At 50.0% G+C, this 20,774-nt stretch overlaps 3 protein-coding genes and 1 non-coding gene across 4 annotated transcripts; 3 read left to right on the top strand and 1 right to left on the bottom strand.

The window, feature by feature from the left end:
- Nucleotides 1–180: 180 nt before the first annotated feature.
- On the top strand, nt 181–1,191 carry POX_e06711 (uncharacterized protein; the record flags this gene model as incomplete). Its single annotated transcript, XM_050115527.1, has 2 exons — nt 181–215; nt 276–1,191. 2 exons carry the CDS (start codon nt 181–183, stop codon nt 1,189–1,191), a joined length of 951 nt encoding a protein of 316 aa, XP_049967987.1.
- Nucleotides 1,192–2,489: 1,298 nt separating this feature from the next.
- On the top strand, nt 2,490–2,563 carry POX_tR135. Its single transcript has one exon. It is a non-coding gene; the product is annotated as a tRNA-Val (tRNA).
- A 1,252-nt stretch (nt 2,564–3,815) lies between these two features.
- On the top strand, nt 3,816–5,764 carry POX_e06710 (Protein sds23; the record flags this gene model as incomplete). The annotated part of the gene is made up of 5 exons (XM_050115526.1): nt 3,816–4,220; nt 4,290–4,762; nt 4,832–4,949; nt 5,020–5,198; nt 5,260–5,764. The coding sequence occupies 5 exons, from the start codon at nt 3,816–3,818 to the stop codon at nt 5,762–5,764; spliced, it is 1,680 nt and encodes a 559-aa protein (XP_049967986.1).
- Nucleotides 5,765–13,894: 8,130 nt separating this feature from the next.
- Nucleotides 13,895–15,333, bottom strand: POX_e06709 (uncharacterized protein; the record flags this gene model as incomplete). Its single annotated transcript, XM_050115525.1, has 2 exons — nt 13,895–15,167; nt 15,266–15,333. The coding sequence occupies 2 exons, from the start codon at nt 15,331–15,333 to the stop codon at nt 13,895–13,897; spliced, it is 1,341 nt and encodes a 446-aa protein (XP_049967985.1).
- Between the last annotated feature and the right edge of the window lie 5,441 nt (nt 15,334–20,774).

The following is a 20,774-nucleotide window of genomic DNA, read 5'->3' as shown; positions in this document are numbered from 1 at the left end:
TCAACTCAATCCGACTTTCGCCGAGGTCCCTATTGGTATCATGAAAGCCCTTTTCTTCCCTTTGGCGATTCAGGAGGAAACCATGTCGGTGCACCTTCATTGAAAGCCTCGGCTATGCGAGGTCTGCTTTCAGATCAGTCCTTGATTAATGCCGGGTTGTTTAAACATGTGCCATGGAAGATGGCTCGGGAGATTTGGGAATACCTCGGAACAAGGTATGTTACAGGTACCTTGGTCAAGATTTCTGCCGCTTATATAGTGATGAAACCCCATAGGGGCAAACAGACGCTTCTGATGTGGCAGATTATGAGCACCTGCTATCCAAAGGAATTCCAACGTGTCAGTCCATTGTACAGCTTGAGGGTCAGAGTCCCGGCAAAATCGATAGGATCTTACATCAAGATGATGGACAGCTCGCCTGAAAATTGGGACGCGGTACTTTCTATGTCGACGGCCTACGCTAGTATCTCCGACTTGGTGAATGTGACTCAGATAAAGGGCCTGGTTGCTCTCGAGATCAACAATGAGAAACGAGAGCCTATAGGTCTGGCGGTGTCCAACTCCCACATATCTGCTGGTATGGACGACAACCTCGTCCACACCTGGCTCCAAGAAGTTCAATCCACTGGCCACCTCCGACAATTGCAAGTTCTGAGACTTTATGAACAGAAGCATCTCACGAGTAACATCTTCTGGATGCTGAAAGGTTTTCCTCAGTTAAAACTTGTCATCCTATACCAGTGCCCAATCATTACACGCTATCTGAATCAAAAGATTGAAAAATCCCAGGATGCTGCTCTCGAGAATGACTGGGTGATTCGAAGATTCGACCGGTTTCCTCATGAGTCACGGAGAGATTGCGCCCTGAAGCATTTAGGACCACTCCTTGAGGTGTACCGTCAAATCGCGGAGTCCCAAGCTCAAGGTGCAGAGAGCCAGACACCTCTCTTGAAACCTTGTCGTTCACTCTTAGAGTTCGCAATCCCTTATCCGACCTACGATGATCCAGAAAAGTTGCAGAGAAGGGCTCATTATGCGGCCAAAAGCATATTTATCATGACTCGAGCAGATGTGAGCAATCGCAAGCGTGCTCCCCCGCATGAAGAACGGCGCCCACGAGACCATGGCAAGAGGGTCATGAGGAAACAGCGCCCCAATGATACGATGGATTTGTTGGCAGAGTTTCTTTGAGAGTGACGCTGTTGGCATCCCCTGGAAATTAATGGCGGCACCCTGTTGGGCTTCAATATGGGGGTCCGGGCCTCATAGCGCTCAGGACTTTCAAGCGACCCCCTCCATAAATAAGGTCAGGTACAATAATCACGGACCGCCGCATGTCTCGTATAACGAGGGTCCGTAATGATCATATTTAATGAAGGGCATCGATTGAAAAAATTTTGGCGTGTGGTTCTGCCACTGCTGCCAGACTAGCTATATTATTTAGGCCCTCTCACCCTCAGTAAATCTCACCATCCCGGGTTCTCTCCATTTTTGGCTGCCCTACAGTTCGTAGCCCACCTTCAACATAAACGAATACCCGATGAGATTCTTGGATAGTAGTTAAGTCAGTACCTGCGTCCCACGGTTCCGCCTCTCTGTGCCGCTTTGTCTAAAGGGGAAATAAAGGGGAAGCGACGTGGTTATGTGGGCAGCCGAGGGACATGGATGTATAGTGCATCGTTCACTTCTTTCCATCTAACATTGGCCCTCCGTCCTTGTTGTCCACAATATCATAGTATAGATTATGAATGCACTCCAGAAATCCACCGTCGGCTTTGCTGTACCCATTCTGTCAACGTTACTTCTGCAAGCCATCACTCTGTCCGCCTACCCTGGAATTGGGCAGCACTTTAATAACCCTAACCATGTGGCTCTCATCCTTGACCGTATACAAGCGTTATCAGACATTGTGCAGGAGCTGTACAGACAGATAAACTCAGAGACACTGGAAAATGACATGAACAACCTGAAACCATCGTTTGCCGAACCCATTTCAGCCTGGAAAAAGTTGCCAAGTCTATTGTCACCTAATGTGTTGATGATGACACGGATATATGGCCTATACTTATTCTTGGATGGGCTGCAGTCCATTAGCTCCTGCGTACTCAAGATTTACCTTCTGAGCTCTATGCTCCTGTTTCTTTCTGTAGAGGTGTGGCACATGTACGTTTCTGGGGTTATCGTTGCGGGAGATCTAGAACAGCAGGTGGTCTATCTGACCCGGGAAATCTTGAATTACTCCTAGTGATTGATTCTCTTCCTTACAGGTGGTGCAAGTGAATATTTTTAAAATTCGTTAATATGGATGGCCCGAGCTTATAGGATTGTAATGGGTAGGTTCCAGACTCGAAGCAAGTTGTGTGGCACCGTTTATATGGAACTCTTCCCGTTGAGATGCTGTCGCCCCAACGTAAGATTTATCAGGGCTTGAGAGCCGTGTCAAAAAAAACGCAATATGATTTTGTAATTCACGATACTTAAACATGATTGGCCGGATGGTGTAGTTGGTTATCACGTGTCGTTAACACCGACAAGGTCCTGGGATCGAACCCCAGTCTGGTCATTTGTTTTTAGATTCTTTTTGCCACAGTAGTAGTGATTCTCGATTGATCTAGACTCAAGGCCCCTCTCTTAACCTCTACTTTGTCATCGTGCAGTACTTACCTATCGTGTCTCAAGTAGGATGATCCGCGCGTCTTCACTAAGGTTTATGGCACTGTATTAGCATAGTTCTGTCTTCGAGGGAGGAAATCAAATATGATCCTGCTGAAGTATTGATTTGGGATTCGGCAGTATCAGCGGGATATATCCACACTTGGTGGCCCACTATCCCACTATATGCAATGTCAAATATTGACGTAAGGTACCAATATTCTACACCCCTCCCGCTCACAGGAGGTAGGTATGCGTTCTCTGAGATAAATATCTCACAGATCTGTGCTTTCCGGGCAGAGAACTATCTTGCTACTATCTCCGTTCCTCTGTCACGGCCATCGTCATTGTCGTTCAAAGCAAAACTACCTGCATGAATGGTCGATTGACCGGTGGCCTTGTAGGCACTAGGATTGCGACCTACGATCTCGTCTTGGATGATATATCAATGATGACAGAAAGTAGACCTCCCACCGAAGTATCTAGTCTCGCGAGCTCTGAAAACAAAATACAGAAAAATTCCGTATAAACATGAAGTAGCACACTGGCGTTACCACTCCGGCTAGCTCGGCCAGCCCGCAGTGCCGTAACATCTAAGCAATCTTGATCTGTTTCTCCGAGGCTAGCTTCCAAAGTCACGAAAAACCACGACTTTGAAATCTGTCTGAATTATAAACTGGCGTGACTCACACTTTTTTCTGTCAGTACTTGAGGAAGAGGTGTCTTCGCTATTCCTGCCTCGCATTTCGCTGTCATATTATCAATGTATACATTTTGGACCACTATTGACGGCAGGATATACTGTCTTCACCAGGGAAAATAATATCTGCTCCTGACTTAGTCAATGTCTAAAACCGCTGGGAGGGCTACTACCTATTTTTGAGACCGAGGAATGAATGCTCAATACACTGGTGCTAGTCTTTAGTTTACCATATAGTTCGTGACAGCATCATGGTCTAGAAGGTTATCTACCAGTCATTGCTGGTTCTATTCCTAATTAGTCCTAGTCGGTAGTAGAGGCGCATGATGTCAGGAATCCCGACTCGTTCATTGGCCCCACTCACTCCAACCCCCGCGTCACCTGCAATTGCACGACAACGTCCAAGCCGCCCCTCTTCCGTCCTGTCACATTAATTGACCATCCCCCCAAAATCCCTTCAGAAATGGCAGATAGTCAACCGACCCAAGAAGGCCTTGACGCCGCCCTCAAAGGCTCTGCAGAGCTCGACAATGGCTCCAGCATGGCATCATCTCGATCTAGCACCGACAGCCGGTCATCTCGTAATCACAGCCAACTGCGCGTCTCGCATATTCCGGCGACAAACCACCAACACCGCCAAAGCTTGAGCGAAACGCTTCGTGGCCCGCCCAGCTCTCCTAGAAGTCGACGACAACCCTCGCTCACGCAGTCTGCTATTCAGAGCTTGATCGACAACCCTCCACCGCCCAAGAATGCCGATCCAGCATTCACCGGCCGGGATTGGCGAGAAATCTCCATTGGGGAACTCGTGAGCCCGGGCGATTTGCAGTTTGTAGAGCTTGATACGGGAATTGAAGAGGCAACTAATGTTTGTGATTAATCAAAGATATCTGTTCTATCCTGTTGGTACTACGGATACTGATATCGCCTCGTCTAGATCTTGATTGATTCTGGCGCACCCGTCCTCCTCATCCGCGAAACGGCAGAGAAGAACTCTGCAGTGGCTACGTTTGACTATTCAGATTTGAATACATATCTTCTGCTCGCAGCTGGGCTGACTGCCCCTGGAGAATGGAACCGAACCTCGTTTGAGGAGCTCGCCCGGAAAGCTCGAGACGGGGAGAAGATCCCCCTCAAGGATGTCAAGGCATTGGGTATGGAGAAAGAGCCGCTTGTGACGCTGCCGGCCTCTTCAAATGTTCTGAGGGCCATCGAGGTCTTTGGCGGTGGCATTCATCGCGTCGTTGTGACGAAGGAATCGGATGATGAGGAGGTGGTTGGTATTTTCAGTCAATTCCGACTCGTCAAGTTTCTTTGGGAGAATGGCCGAAGCTTCCCTGCGATCGAAGAGCTCTACCCACAAGCTCTTCATGCGCTGCGACTTGGGTCTCACAATGTCATCTCCATCAAGTAAGAGCGTGCCACATCAGAAGACGGCCGGGATTGACGTGACGTCTGACAATGGATCTTGCTGTTTAGTGGCGACAAGCCTCTGAGTGAGGCCCTTCAGTTGATGGACACCGAAGGGATATCGTCCCTCGTCGTGGTCGATAATCACTGGAATGTGATCGGAAATATTTCAACTACCGATGTCAAGGTAATGTAGCGGCCGCACTGGCTGTGATTGTGATAAAATCTTGGAACCAAACGACTAATGGCTGGCTTAGCTTCTCACTCGGTCTTCCTCTTTGCCACTTCTTCAAAACACCTGTACTCACTTTATTTCGGTCATTCTTTCCACTCGAGGCTTGATCGAGGGTAAAGACTCGTTCCCAGTCTTCCATGTCCACCCGACTTCTACACTTGCACATACGGTGGCTAAACTTGTGGCGACGCGATCGCATCGGTGAGAACACTTGCGAAACCCTCGTTGGTGAAACGTTGCTAAAGAACCATGCCATCTATAGTCTCTGGGTGACCGATCCAGCATCCCCTTCCTCGTCCGGGCCACCCACCCCATCTCACTCCACCACGCACATTCCCTTGTCTGCATCCTTTTCATCAGCGACGCCGGGAACCCATGGTGCGCCGTCTTTATCCTTATCCCCCCCTGCCCCCGCGGCTTCAAGCAACCTTTCCTCACAGCCACCCGCGCCGGTTACACCTCATCTTCCCACGCCATCCCAACCTACTAGCCATGCTGCCCCGTTCCCGTCCGTCTCATCGAGTGGAACCGTACAGCCCGTCGCACCTTCGATTCCCGCCTCGGCCCTCCCCGGCGCCCGGTTATCTGGGCGCCTCGTAGGGGTGGTGAGCCTTACAGACATCCTCAACTTGCATGCTCGTGCAAGTGGATTGAACCCAGCAGATCCGGACGAATCCCGGCGCCGACGACGTAGCAGCTCCTCGAGCGTGAGTGTTCGCAGGAGCAGCGAAATGGGCCGGGAGATGTTCAGTCGCGGCGGTGTCTAGTTATCTGTCAATGTGCTTCGAGACAATCCTTTTTTTTGGGCTTCCTTACCTTGGGCACTTGGGGGATAGTCCCATCATCTTGACTCACCCTCTCTTCTTCCTTTTCGTCTCTACGGTGTGTGTTGAGTCGAGTCCAGCCTTTTGTGCCTACACTTGGCTTCGTAATTCACCACATGGGTGAGGTCTTTGGTTTTTTTTGCTTGATAGATTACCTACCCTTTCATTGTCCACGGACGCATTCTAGGTCATTTTGCTTCATGCATCGCGTTTTCTAGTTTTTTTTTCTTCCTTTTCCTTTTTCTTTTTTCTATTTTTTTTACCAGGAGACTGTCTACTGTTTGCTCCGCTCCTTCGGCCTGTTGATTTTGTGGATAATGCCGCTTCACTGGAGTTCCCCCTTGACCGACGCTTTTGCTAGTTGAGACATTGGACTGAAAACAAATTCCATCCTCCATACTGCCTGGAGTTCCGGTGCCAGTTTCGCCTGTCAAGTTGAATCTCCCAGCCTCTGTCGTATATTGTGGAGTCGTGCCTCACTCGGGCTGCCGACTGCCCACTGGACGGTGCAACCGGATTGCGGGTTTATTATTGTTGTCTGGCATTTTATTTCTTATTCTCTACTCAGGCTGCGGAACTCTCATCCTCCCGTCCAAAGGCTGAACTTTTGAAATTTTGAAACTTGAAACTCGAGCTGAGATTGCTGTCGATCCAAGATGACTTTGTCTCCCCTCGAGATTCCTACTCCGTTCCGCTTCCCCTCCCGGCCTCTCTCCTTTACTTCCGTAGTCCGTAATGATCGACCCGTTCGAGACAATCAAATCAAGGAAAATCCTGCGACACGACTGCATTGAATTCCCTAAGATTCCTCCCGTCTTCCCTCTCTCTGCCCGCACTCAGTGACGGGAAACCGTTCGCTTCCCAGACGCTTTCCACACGCGGCGGTTTCGGTCCTCAAGTGAGCGGTTTAAACTTTTGGCACCGGTCCACGTCGACCCACCGGATGAGATCAACCTGTTTTTTTTTGGGTGGTTTCCACGGGACGTGGGTTGGATTTGTGACCTCCCAAGCCGGACACCCGCTGGAACAGGAGTGTCGAGAGCCGGGGGTTGGAGAAAGTCTGCGGAGGAGCGAATGGATGGTAGTAGGTATTTTGGATATGGGAGAGACCTTAGTAAAGTCACCTTATTCTTGTGCTCGTGATTAGGAGGTATCGGGTAGGACAGATGCAGAGTATTGGGTGGAAGTAGTTATTATACACACTCTCTGAGGCTCGTTTTGCCTAGTTATTGAGACAGCTTTGCCCGATTGAGACGAGGATGAGGTCGGTCTTGTAAAAAGTTGTGGCCAGGAATTTCCTAAGTAACCCTTGATCTGAGTGGACATCAGATGGTACTTCACGCCGGAGGTGTGTCTTGTACCTACGGTGCAATTGGTAGTACTGTTCGTAGGAGGTGCATACGTACAAAACATTTGGGGCTCGTTATGAATGGGGGATGGAGGAGGTACTGTAGGTACCCAAGTTGTACTTGCAAGAATTGAATAGCAGTAAGCATCTTGTTGTAACTTGAAGGGTGCCTACGTTGATCATGATCTGAGCTTTTTGCAATACTTTTCCCCAGGTGATCTATGAGACTGAAAACTGACCTACCTACAATAGGTATCAGGTAAGATAGAACCTGATTCGTTGAGCTTCCCACAGATGCAAACCATCGAGAGTTCACGACTATGCTTACAGTACAACAAAATGGTAAACAGGCCACATACCTGTCGTGCTTCTAGCCCACGCCTTGACACTACCTAGAGATGCTCTTCGGGTAGATCAAAGCAATCATTTTGAAAAAAAAAAAGAAAAAAGAAGGAATCAGACTTCTCCCGTAATGTTCTCTGCATAGCCCCCGTTCCAACAGCCTTGCATAGACTGCGCCAAGATCCTCCAACCCAGCCCCCCATGCTATTTGATCTGGCGGCCTGGGCTGATTGTTGGCATTTCATCACCGAATCGCTGTGCTCCCAAAACCCCATCAGATCCTTCGATTCCATGCATCGGTGACACAGTAATAAGAACATTAAGCCATGGGAGAAAAGTATTGTCATCAGTATGATTATTCTTATTATTATCCCACACGGGAAAATGGCAAAGAGATGAATAATACAAAATAGCGGCGCCACCACCATCGAAGAGCAACCCAGTTAGTACCATGACTACCATCAATTCCAACAATTGTCTCGTCCTCCACATCTAGACGGTCCCCCCCCCCCCCCCCCCCCCCCCCCGGGCGACTCCAGTCTAGACTCGGTTCGTCTCGGCTCCTATTATTTTGCTCCTCCACTCTGCTGCTCCACTTGAACCACCCACCTGAGATTTGTCCTGTTCTTGTCGTCTTGTACTGTGCTGTGTAGATGTATAGTGTGTCTATACTGTGCTGATACTATGCTAAAGTAGTTTGTCGCATGTCGCATCTACCACATGTCTACTTCCCCCCCCGATGGTGCAATAGTCAACTCCCTCCCAGTCCCACTATCAGCCAGTTTTGGAAGTAGACAAAGAATAGGAAAGTTCATGATTTGATTAATATTCAAAAAATCAAAAGTGATAGGTAATTCAGTCGCAAAATCACCCCGCGGCTGTATATGTACGATCTCCGCATAGGCGTGCGTACACACACACACGAGATCCAATCTTGGAACCGGCGACATGATTGGTTGATCTCTAATGGGATAGTATCCCGGTATTCTGGGAGATGCTCGAGAATCGAATGAGAGATGCATTGAGATGCATCGATCACGATGTTTTTGTATACAAGTATACCGATCCCACAGGCCCATCCAACCAAGTCTGGCCAGTTCGATTCATGTTGGCGAGGAACCCATGGCGAGCGGAATCTGCCGAGATGTCAAGTCAAATCCAGCCCTAGAGACTACCAAGGTCAGGAGTTCTTCTCTAATAGGAAAATGGGGGTGGGAGGGACTGGCAGCCACCCTCTAATTGAAAGAACGATCTGGACTTTCTCAGCCTGGGTCGGAAAAATGGTATTATGGATCTAACTACCTAGCACGATTGATCACTACTCGGAAAATCGCCTGATATTCCCCTTTCCCCCTTTGGATCCCAGATCGCTCGCGCTGGTGAAGATGGGCGAATGGTACTAAGTAGGAATGGAGATTTTTTTTCAATGTGGATGAGGATGTTGAGAATTGGTTGCTTGTTATACATTCATTTATTGTAATGTTGTTTTTCTTTTTTTTTCTTTTTTTTTTCTTTTCTTTTTCTAAAATAAAAAAAGCATAGAAATTCTAGATTTCGGCGATAAGAATAGTCCGCTATGGATAGTACTATAGTACCTCTTATTAATCTTGCCGGTAGGCCTAGCCCCTCAAAGACCCATGGTCATTAACTCAATTATCGAGGTCTGCGCTTTGGTCTGAGCAACACCTCCCAGTTTGATGGTAGATGGACCTAGAACTTTAGCCTGGTCTCATTATGTATGCACTCTGATACAATCTAGACTGCAATGGAGATCCCTTGCACCACGTGGGGGATATTTCAACAGAAAACATCCAGATCAACCCCAGAGTCTAGACGGATGGCTTGACCTTGTACAGTGCTCGGAAACGTGGTCTCGATCAGAATCCCACAGGGAGCCAATCCAGGGCTCTCCGATGGCTGGCCAAGAGTCTCGATGTAGTCTGTACTTTGTACTTTGTGCCTATTACCCATCCAGAGTGTGTATCTACACCCGGATAGATGTGCCTATCTTTGTCAGAGTGATGGAGACTGTCTGATTATTGCAAGGGCAATCTACAGCACTTGGTACTTGGCCAATGGAGGAGGGTATACAGTCCGGACTAGTAAACGGCCACCATCAGTGTTTCCCCCCTCTTCATAGGCAAAGCTCCTTACCTACTTTGGAAAAGATGAATACTGTACGGTCCTTTTCCAGCTGGTTCTGTGCAGGATCTACAGCCTGACGATCATCCATTAGAGCTCTCGAGAGTCTATCGCGTAGATTTTCTATGACTAGTACCAGTCATATTTACTAGACTGGTTGATTCCGGCTCTTCCATCCTTTGACTCTATTGTGGTTGAGCACAGGGTAAGTGAGCCTGGCCAATGGTTGGTTGAGATATCGAGCCGCGCGAGGTTATGTACATGCACCTGCAGCCCCTCTGAACTTTTTACACCAGCACTCCCAACTCAAGTCGTACTCCACCAGAGTCCTGACAGCGCATTGATTTGGCACCTGTCGGCTTCCAGCCATGGGTGATCCACGGGCGACGATTCCCGCTCGGATCCTGGACCAACCACGGGGTCCAAAGGGGGCAGACCTTGACTTGGTGCCGATCAAGAGGGGCGATCGGATTCGAGAGATGCATCCGGAGGTATCAAGTCCGTACATAATTTGAAAATACTGCATCTTACAAAGTATGTAGTATATAATGGATAGTTTATACTCAAATGATGAATTCACACTGTACAGTAGTTGTAGCAGATGGTATGTTCGATAGAGTGATCACTGATTCAGAGAAGAGCAAATGATTGCCAAGACTTGGACCCAATGTGGCGCATCGGGTAAGAGGGTCCGTGCGGGAGCTGCAACCTTAACCCCGCAATGCCGAGCCGGGTTTCCTATTCCGGTGAAGCACAAGAACCGGACTCTATTGGATCAGAGGTCAGAGGCACTGAGGACTTACAGGTTCGTAGCTATATGATCACCCACTGAATTGCTTCCTCTCAATGGGCGAGAGCATCGTGGAGATAAGTGATATGACCTGAATGCACATTTTAACAAGAATGGATGGAAAGTGGTGGAGTTGCTACTGAGACACATTCTCCTTCCTTTCACCAACTGTGGAGTGAGAATGGGTGACAGTGCATCGAGACAGATAACACAAGGCAAGCTAAAAGGAAAAAATAGAGGTAGAATATAATCGAACTTTTGGTCATGGGGGGTTCGGTCGTCGCTCTACTTTCTCCGCTCAGAGAAAGAGAGAGAGAGAGAACCCCCGACGAAGAAATGCGGGGAAAGTACGGACTTCCCTGTTTCATTCCCTTTTCCAATACTCGATGATCCTTCAGTCAATTATGATGAACATCCCCTGACGATGCCCATTCAACCCCATACCCAAACCGTTTCTGTCCGAGGTGATGAGTGATCAAAAAAACAGAAGAAGGGGCAAAGGGAGTTTGCTCGGAGACGGCTGAACTTTTTTGATGCTCGCGTGGTCGTCCTCGTGACTTGATAATCCAACGTATTCCTTGAACAAACTCAAATTTCTCCCCAGACTTGCCTCACATCTATACCGTCAGACCGGTCGTGGGAGGTACTTTTGCACCGCGCCGGACCATCAAGCCTATTCGATAATTAGGGGTAGTTATTCCTCATACATGGTAGGCGAGGCGAGGCTCGAGTCCCTATGATTATTATAAAAATATCATACATGTTGTACATACACTGCGTCCTCCCCCTCAATTTCCTAGTGCCCAATGGTTCCAATCCGCCGGGAACGCCTCGTTTATGGAATAAGCTCATATCTCAATCGGTCTGGTTGGTGTCCAGTCTTTGTCCACTTGAGAAGTTTTTCACTCCCTCAGCCTCTCCCTCCAGCTGATTCCCTGAAGAAAGAGAAAAGAAAAGAGAGGAAAAGATATCGATAGTCAAGGTGACTGATAGCAAAGCAGGATTGGGGGGCCCGTCCAGCGCAGATATTGCAAATACCCATCTCATCATAAAATTAATTGGTCACCTTTCTCGATCTCAGTGGAGTGATCTACCAATCTACTGAATCTTCCATTACGCGGAACCGGGCATACAGAGTCCCCTATCATTTATCTCTAGTGGGCAACCTTTGTACTGTAGCTCCCTCCCTACTAGACCTAAAGAGAGAGAGAGAGAGAGAGAGAAAATTCAACCATGTAAGATGGTAAAGTCAACCCCCTCCACCGCGAACGAAATTCATATTCAAATCAATCAACGCCAACTGAAATAGAAGCAAAGCCCAAGAGGTCAAGTGAAATGACAAATCAATGGGGACCCAATTATTCTGTCCTTACAACCAATAACCTCAACCGGATCCGACTCTGTCTACTCATATGGTTCCTCATTCGCGAATGAAATTCGGTCTGTGCTGTTTTCAGCCCCCCTCCATTCGACATGATTAATGTGATAGAGGTGATTGAATATGGTGGAATACTCGATATCATTGGTGCATGCGATCGTAAGGAGCCAAACTATCATTTTGAGGGGGGGGCTTAGAGCTTGAGTGTGGAGACTGGAGATAGAGCCAAAAGGGATGGAGACGAGTTATTATTATTGTGATTATTGATTTTTTTTCCTTCTTTTTTCTCTTCTTTTCCCCTTTTTCAATTGAGGTTGTTGTATGTGACGACAGAGACACTGCACAACTTGATTCCCAAGTTGAACGGTTCACTGCCGTGTGACTGACTCAGTAACGTACCCCAAGGAGGTACGCAGTACGTCACTCTGCTGGCCATGGAGATAATCGTAATGTCCCACTGCATGACTCTTGAGACCCGCAAGAGGCAAAGAGGAATGTCATTGCCATTGACACGACTGAAGAGAGACGAGGCCCTTCACCCTGTAGGGTAAAATGTAGAGAAGAGGATCGCACAGAAACTTATGGGCTGCCTCGTCACTCTCTGTCTTTTTTCATCGCCTTCTGGTTTCTTTCCTCTCTCTTTTTTAGAATCACTCTCTTTTCCCACATTGATCATTCATTCCCTCCCCCGTCAAGCATCATTGGGCCCAGACTGGTCGGGGAAATCAGCACCCTCAAACGGAAAACTGTTCATTCTTAATCAGAGTAAGCCAGTGAAGAGATGGATTTTTCCCCGCTGCCATGGCCTGAGCTCTTCCTCCCTCTGCGTGGGAACCATGGTGTCGAAACGCCTTTCCGCGAGTCACGTCAAGGGTAGATCCAGAGAGAACCATGACTGGAAGAGGGGGGGAAGCACATTGGACAATTCAAGATCAGTTTTAAAGTTGAGACGGATCGTGAGCACTCTTCCGGAGCCTGGATCATCCCAGATCGGCGGCGTGTAACGAGGGGTTTGCAACCGAGAGCTGTGAGATTTGGTTCCGTGGAAGGGAGGCGGAGGCTGACATCGGCTCGCAGCGGGTAAGAAGAAGAAGAAGAGGAGGAGGAGGAGGAGGAGGAGGGGGGGGGGAAGGCAAAAACCGAGAAAAGATGTTCAGGATGAGCATTGGAGATGGCCACCGTTCGCCGGATCAGGTTGGACTTTAAAGACCCGTTTTTTTTTCACTCTTTTGGTGGTGGCGAATGCAACACCGTGCGATTGCAGTTCCTGGGAATCCGGCCATGGGTGCGCTCATCATGGGTCTTTGAGGGGACGTACAGGCCAAAGTCTCGAGAGGATATGATTTGGTTCTTTTCTTTTCCCCTTTGGAGATGGCGATCAGTCGTGGGCAGAAGAAGGGGATCGGAGAGCAGTCCAGAATTCCCCGTGCAAATACGAGAGCACAGAGAAAGAGGCGAGGAAAGCTGCAGAGGCCAGCAGAACGGCCAAAATGTAATCATCTCTAAACTGGAGAATAGATTTCAACACAAAGTCTTTTGAGAGAAGACCTAGCCTAATCGTCCTCGCACCAGAGAGAATGGTCTGTTCACATCTTTCAAAAATATGTGGGAATCTACGCGTCCCAAGGAGTACGGAAACGTCAAGGTGAGTATAATAACAATATCAATTCCAGGGAGCAATGGGCTCCCGATCGTAAAGGTGTCAGCAAAGACTATGTCGTCCAAGACCATATGATACACGAAGCAAAATGTGCAAGCCAAGGGGAAAAAAGAAATTCCTATGTACAGAGAGGAAGACAAGGAGGGGGAATCATTCAAATGAAACCTTGAAAGCGTGATCCAAAAGGAGAGGGAAGAACTCAAAATCCGTGGGAAGGAAAGAGAGAACCAAAAAAAAGGTTGAGACCTCAAAAGGAAGTAGAAAAGAAGGGAAAAGGAAAGAAAAGAAGAATAAAGGAAAAGAATAAGGATAGAGGAGGAGAACAAGGATAGAGGAGGAGAACAAGGATAGAGGAAGAGAATAAGAATAGAGGAAGAGAACACGGATAGAGCAAGATGCACACTGTAAAGAGTTTAGCACGAAACGGTGCCAAAATCATCCAGTGCGACAAACTCGTCAAAGCCAAACGGTTCGCGATCTGACAGAGAGTTGGGACCACTGGGTAGACCGTGAGCAAACTGGCTGAACTCATTAAAATCGGGATCAGATCCCTCATGAGAAACCATTAGTGCTTCGCCGAAATCCCCATCAAGTTTAGAGACCACCCCGCTATTCTGCATTGTGCCCAGCGCCGTAGGAGACAGGGGCGTATTGGGAGTGGGGCAGAACTCGGGCGTGGACTGAGTTTCCGCCGAGAACGTCTCAACCTGCGGAGAGCCGGTGTTGGAGGGTGTCAAGTGGGTGAGGTGGGTGCCTTGCGTGAGCAGTTGAAGGTTGTGAGCGTGATTACTGGGCTGGGAGTGCCCACGGGAGTGGCCGTGGCCGTGGCCGCCACTGGGGCCCGAGATGGAGGCGGCCGGGGCCATGGGTTGTTGACTGGGCTGCGTGGGCTGAGCGAGGTGCTGCACCGGCAGTTCCGGTGCGGAAGCCAAGCGATCGCGGAATTGTCGCATCTGGATGGCGGCGGCAGCGTCCGCCGGCATTTGCGCTTGCTGCATCATCTGCTGTTGCCACATCCGCACAGCGTGTGCGTCGTTTGGCGTCTGAGAAGGAGTGGGCACCTGATGTTGATAAGAGGCCCAGTTCATCTGGCCCCAAGTGGGCGTGGGAGTCTGTGCTTGAATAGCGTACGCGGGAATCTGGGCTGCCGGAGTGACCATGTGCGACGAGTAAGCACCGGAGCCATCCGTGCAGTTGCCCAGATATGGTTGTCCGCTGGGGTCATATGTCGTGGATGGAGACAGCAAGTAGCCGTCCCCCGTGGTGACGGGGCTCGTCAGGGAGCCGGACCCGAGGCCGGCTGAAAATGGGGATCGCAAGTTGGACAGGTCGAGGCTCATCTTCCGTGCAGTGCTTCCTTCTCCAGAAGCATGCGGTGCCAGGCTTGCCCGGCGGCTGGCGATGGACGACGCGGCCGAGTTGGAGTTACTGCGGGCTGCAAAGGCAGCCAGCAAATGACGATGGAATTGCTCTTCGATCTGCATGTTCTGTGCTTGCAACATCCGGATGCGCTTCTCTTGGTAGCGCTCATCGACTTCTTCATACATGGCCTCTTTCTCGACGATCTCTTTGGTGATGTGGAACGCCTTGCCTGTCCGCTTCTTATGCAGCATCGACGCTCGGTTGGCTGACTCAAGACGAGCATCCAGACTGCGGTCCTTTCGTCGCGACGCAGCGATGAACGCCCTGGGGGGGGGAGTAAGTTAGTCCAAGACTCGAGACATCTTTTGGCTTTTTCGTTTTTCCTTGTCCTGTCCTTGGAGTACGAAAGGGTTGAGGCCTACCTTTCCTGGTTCTCCTCACGAGACCGGGGTACAGGCGAGATATCTTGGTCGAGATCGGGCGAGGCCATCTTGAACGATGGACGGAGACGATAATGATATGCGAGAGACTGAAATAGGGATGATTATTCAAGTAAAGGAAGGTATTATGGAGTAGGACTTCAGGTTATGCCAGGTGAAATGATGAGTAAAGGATCGAAGAACATTCGAGAGGTGCGGTTGAAGGAGGGGGAGGAGATTAAATAATAGTAATATCAACCTCCGATGCCCGTTTGGAGATTTTCCTGAAAAGGTTTCCTACTCTGAGAGGGCCGCTTCCTCTTTTGACTTTCTAGGAGGAGAGAGAGGGGGGGGGCCTCTAGGCTCAGAAGCTCTCAGGACGAGGGCAGTTGCAAAAGAAGCTTGCGAGACCGGATCCATGGGACCCAAGTCGATCGCAGCTGGGACTCAGTGAAAAGTCTCCTGCGAAGTTGATCCATGGAAGCGCCGGGCCACTGTCCATTGGCTCACTACTTGCCCAGGTTGGGTCTGTCGGGACCCTTCGATGGGCTCGCTATTTGCACGGCGAGCCCGTTCGATGGCGCCACGGTTCCCACCCTCTCTTCTCATAACTTGACCCGTTGTCAGTAGTCCGTGTGGGTGTACGGCTCGCGAGGAACGCCATAGATGGCAACGATTCTGCCACGCTTCATCTCCATGCCTGGATCGGGTCTATTGTGGGATGGCGCAATGCTCAGGATGGATACGATCGTGTGCTGATGCGGCGTGGGCAGCACGAATTCTACTCGACCCTTCAAAAGTCACTTTGGGCGCCGCAGACCCAAAACAGGACCCGGGTTCTGGTTTCCTCGACTCCTTCCCCCCCCCCCCCCCCCCTTAGGTTTCCCCCCCAGCTGCACCTACGGGGGATGTCTGCACACTGTTCCAACAGGGCCGTCCTGGGTAGGTGATTGGGTCTGCCGGATCCCCTAAGCCATTTTGGAAGAGAGCCAACCTTGGCCAGCTGGCGTCCTGCGGGCCGGACTGAGAAGGAGCAGAGGAAGAGGGCAGAGAGGCCTAGACCGGTACTGGTATCAGTGGGAGTGGAGAACGGTCACTCTTTCGCTCCCCCGCGATGCGACTGTGCAAATGGGCACCATGCAGATCTTCCCAATGCGGGCGTACCCACGAAACCACAAAACAGGCGGTCGAGTTGATTCCTTCCCCCCCGGGAGAGGACGGGGTGGTAACGGACTATGGAAATTGGGAGGAGAGGCCACCCTTGGGAATTCCTGTGATGGTAGAAGCAAGATAGGGAGGACGAGAGAGAGAAAGGATCCTCCTTTGCGTGGGCCAAGAGCAACGCAAGGCGAGGGGCAACGGTCGAGTTCCAATCCCACGTGACCGAATCCGGCACGAGCAGCGCATGGCCAGCAGCAAGACGGAGGAGATGAGGTGGTACAAACTCGGTTCATCTTGTTATCTTCTGTCTCATACTATGCAAGATCTGAATATTAGAGTCTAGTCAGTGTACTCTACCCAATCGACAGTGCATAGTATACTATGCACTGTATACTAGACACTGCGTACTTTATATTGTATACTATCAGGAAATGACAAACTTCCATCTCACTCCTTTTGCAGAATGAAAGACATACTGGAAAAAAGTGGCTTATTTTCACGTCCATTCGCATCATGATACCTATTGCCTCTGGATTGGGGTCTCCGCTCTCAGCTTATCGTCCCAAGCCTTGCCTTTGAGGTCCGACCACATTTGAGGATCTGGTTCCTGCAGCCTCGGGCTCTCGAGCGGTCGCTCTGCACGAGCTGGAGGTCCTCGGTTCTCTTGGTCGCACCGACAAGGCGCGGAGATTGCTTCGACGCCCGTAGCGTGGAAGCAACTCTAAAGCACCCGTCGACGAGCACCGCCGACAGAAGGATCGACCACAACCAGCGTCAGAATCTTGGATGTCCCATGCAAGAGCGCCCCCCTCAATAATTGATCGAAGACCGCTGCCCCTCTAGAATATGGTACATGTCGCTTGTCCACTGACGATGAATCTCTGAAGGCCCTCCCCACCTATCTCTTTTCTTCTTCGTCTCTCCCCTCTGAGAGAATCACCCTGTGGCTTTTGATGGGGTCCTTTTGTCTTGGAAACGGGGCCCTTGTATGCCTTGGCCGACGCACCCCCCAAGCGTCAGCCTTGGCGGAGCAGAGAGGCCAGCCCCCCTTCCCCCAGCCGCGATGACCCAAAGAAGGAAAAAGAAGAACAACACTCCCAAGACGAACGGAGAATTGTTGCTAGCCTGAGCGTTGAAGGCGATACCAGGGCATTGGGCCTATCGGATGAAAACAATGTGCCCGTCCAGCTGGTAACCATCCTGCAGTCCGACCGTCCCGTACACAGCCCTGGAGGCCGTTTGGGTCCAATGGAAACAGGACGATTGGAGCACATTGAGGAGGCTTTCCCGGTCCATCGTGTCCGAGACAAGGCGCACGTTGTTCCGGATTGGCTGCTGGTCGGTTGTCTCAATTAACGTTCTAGTGCCAAGTCCCTATCGCCATGCGTCGGACTCTTGTCAGGCGAGAGCCCGTCTCGGACGAAATCTCGTCGCTGCTCGGAGATAGCCTCGAGCCCACCAGCTTTGCTCCATCCTGCCACTTGCGCATTGGAAAATTTTGGCTTTTCCCCCCTTCTCGGGTCGGAACGTTTTGTTTTTGAATCGCTCGGGATTAATCATGTATTTTTGAGGTTGGAAAAAAAAATCAAAGGTTCCCATCACTTCTTCAGGTGTATGCTACTGCTGGTTTCAAGATACGGTCAGCCTCACTTGTGCACCCAATATCGAAACGGGGCAGCCCTGCCTGTCCTTGGCGATGCGCCTTTTGCCACCCATTCGGGACTATCCATGGTCTGCTCTGCCCGAATGCTGGTGGGCCGAGGATGTTCTTTCGGCCGGCCGTTGCAAGATGCGCGCCGCTATCTCGGCAGACAGAAGGTCTCCGGCTTTGCGCCCAGAGCCTGTATATGTTGCCACCGAGACATGGCAAATAGCAAATGGTATGGGGCAACCGATCGGCGGCTCCGGATCTCAAGCCGGCGCTGATGCCCTAAAGAAGAGGCCATAGCGTGGGGGGAAGGAGAGAGAAGGGGAAGAAACTTTCATGCTCCATCCAAGGTTGAGTGGAAGCCACACTGTGTTGTGGGAGCGTGGGATGATTCAAAATTGTGGCAGATGGCAGTGACATGCCCCTTGTGCAGAACATTAGGGCTTGGGATTTCCCCTTTACGGAAGAGTTGTGCGAGCCTTTTCCCCTATGCCTGGGCCACAAGTCGGTCCTGTCGGCGGTTTCAAATGGATAGCGTCGTGGTCGATCTCAACGGAGAAACATACGTTCGGTCACTGATTGGACAATGTCAGTCTCTCTCTCTCTCTCTCTCTCTCTCTCTCTCTCTCTCAGAGTGCATCCACGCGCGGGATTGATGGTTCCTCGGTGTCGACACACGGAGACTGGCTCTACAAAAGGAATTCTGTACCTCCGACTGGATTCCTCTCGGTCTGACCCGACGTTGTGATTCCCTATCGAGTAAAAAACAAGGTCTATGTCGGACATATTATTTAGAACGGGCCTCCATAGTATCTCCCTGCAGACGCACTGTGGTTTCGAAGATATGTAGAAACAAAGTTTTTTTTTTTCATGGTCCCATCTTCAGACTTGCTACTCCTAGAAACTGTAGTCTATAGTGGTACCTCCTGCACAATGCGCAGTACACACTACACAGTATTACTCCCACATGCCACCTACGACTGTACGTACCATCACCTCCGACCCCATAGAAACTGCCAAGTACTACAGTCCTGTCACCGCTCTCGTACTCTGGTGGCTCTCGTTCGATATTTCCAAACCCGGACTTTCGTACCGTACTCGAGCGTCATTTCTCTCGAACGGTGGAGAACAGTAAGATCAAATAAAAACCAGAAAAAAATTGAAACGATGAGTGGATGTCTGGATGAGCTCCACAGCGGATCGATCGACCTTTGCGGATGTCGGGGGTGGGAAGGCAGAGTACAGTGGTACGAACATTTTGGATACAGTGGACCGTCCGACAGTGGTCTGACAGTTGCAACTGGCATGCGTCCGGGGTTCTCGAACAAGGGCATCTGGATACGCTGAAGAAGAAGTTCTTTCCACTGTGACGATAGAGAGCTTTGAGTCGCCAAGGTATCTCAAAAGAAAAGATTCCTGTCACAGAGGAGGAGGGAATGGGGGGAGAGAGAGAGGGACAGAAAACACAAGAAAACAAAAGAGAAGTTACAGTATTGAAATCGCAGCCAATTGATTTTTTTTTTGTACAATAGACTATACAAAGTCCCGTCTACCTCTTTGCACGGACAAGCGTGACCAACGAAAGCTGAACGTTGGAAAGAGCATTGCAACCATTCCCACTACCTCTCCAGACGGATACATATGATGTATGTTGCGACCGATCTCCCAATCTCGGGAGGATTTTTTTTTAGGGCACCGGAGAGTCTCCGATCGACACGCGTTAATCTAATACACACTAGCGCTGCCATAGCGCAACACTAGAGAAAAGGTAAATTCAGATCCAATGCAGTGCCAAGGGTACCTCCAACTGTAGGTACATATGGCCCTACAGGCGAAAACAACAATAGCTTACTCCTTCGCCACTGGCTACAAGCTACAAGTTACCAAGTGAACCCAACTAAAAAATCAAAAAGAAAAAGAAAATTTGAACACCCACCACCTTCCACCATTATCACCGTGACAGTTCCCCCACCCCGTTGACCAAATGCGTCCACTTCAACAAAAGTACAGTATCTAGATCCTACATTCCATGGATGATTTGGGGGGTCTTGCGCGGATTTCTCACAGACACCAGACTTGACCCGGGGGGGGACTCCCGCCTGGCTTTGATTCAAATCATGTCATGAGGCTCCACTTTGAGCCCCACGCTGCCTGCCTCGGCCGGATTGCGATCTCAGCCACTGGGCCCCACCCAGTGCCGACATGGACAGCCTCTATACTTAATCCGCTACGCTCTCCTGTACACCTTACAGTATTACTCTATCGTACCTCAAACCCAGGTACCGAGATGACGGTCTTCCTGGACGGTTTCCGGATGGATGAGCGACATCCGTCGTACGAGCGCTCGATAAGATGGGGTGGTGATCACCAACACACCCCGGGAATGGCTTTCTGAACTCCGGGAGAGAAGAATCAATTCATTGCTGAGACACTATCCAATATGGATGTCGCAAATGTGGAAGAGTACCCAAGGCTCTCATGCGGGTGGCGGATATACTGGAGTCTAATGACCCACTTAGGCGTTCGAGGCAGAACTAGATATAGGTGACGGTGAAGAGGACGGGAGGCGCTGCAGGTATGACGCAGACTTGAGCAGATAGGTAGCTGGCGATGCTGAGCGCCTGTCCCAAGCCAGCGTGAGGGTATCTTGTACCGGGTGACCAGTTCAAAAAGAAAAGAAAAGAAAAAAAAAACCAAAAGAAT

The sequence above is a fragment of the Penicillium oxalicum genome, chromosome V (genome assembly GCF_001723175.1).
Source record: "Penicillium oxalicum strain HP7-1 chromosome V, whole genome shotgun sequence".
NCBI classification, from domain to species: Eukaryota; Fungi; Ascomycota; class Eurotiomycetes; order Eurotiales; family Aspergillaceae; genus Penicillium; species Penicillium oxalicum.
The sequence above is the reverse complement of the archived record's forward strand: the minus strand, read 5'-3'. Positions and strand labels throughout refer to the sequence as shown.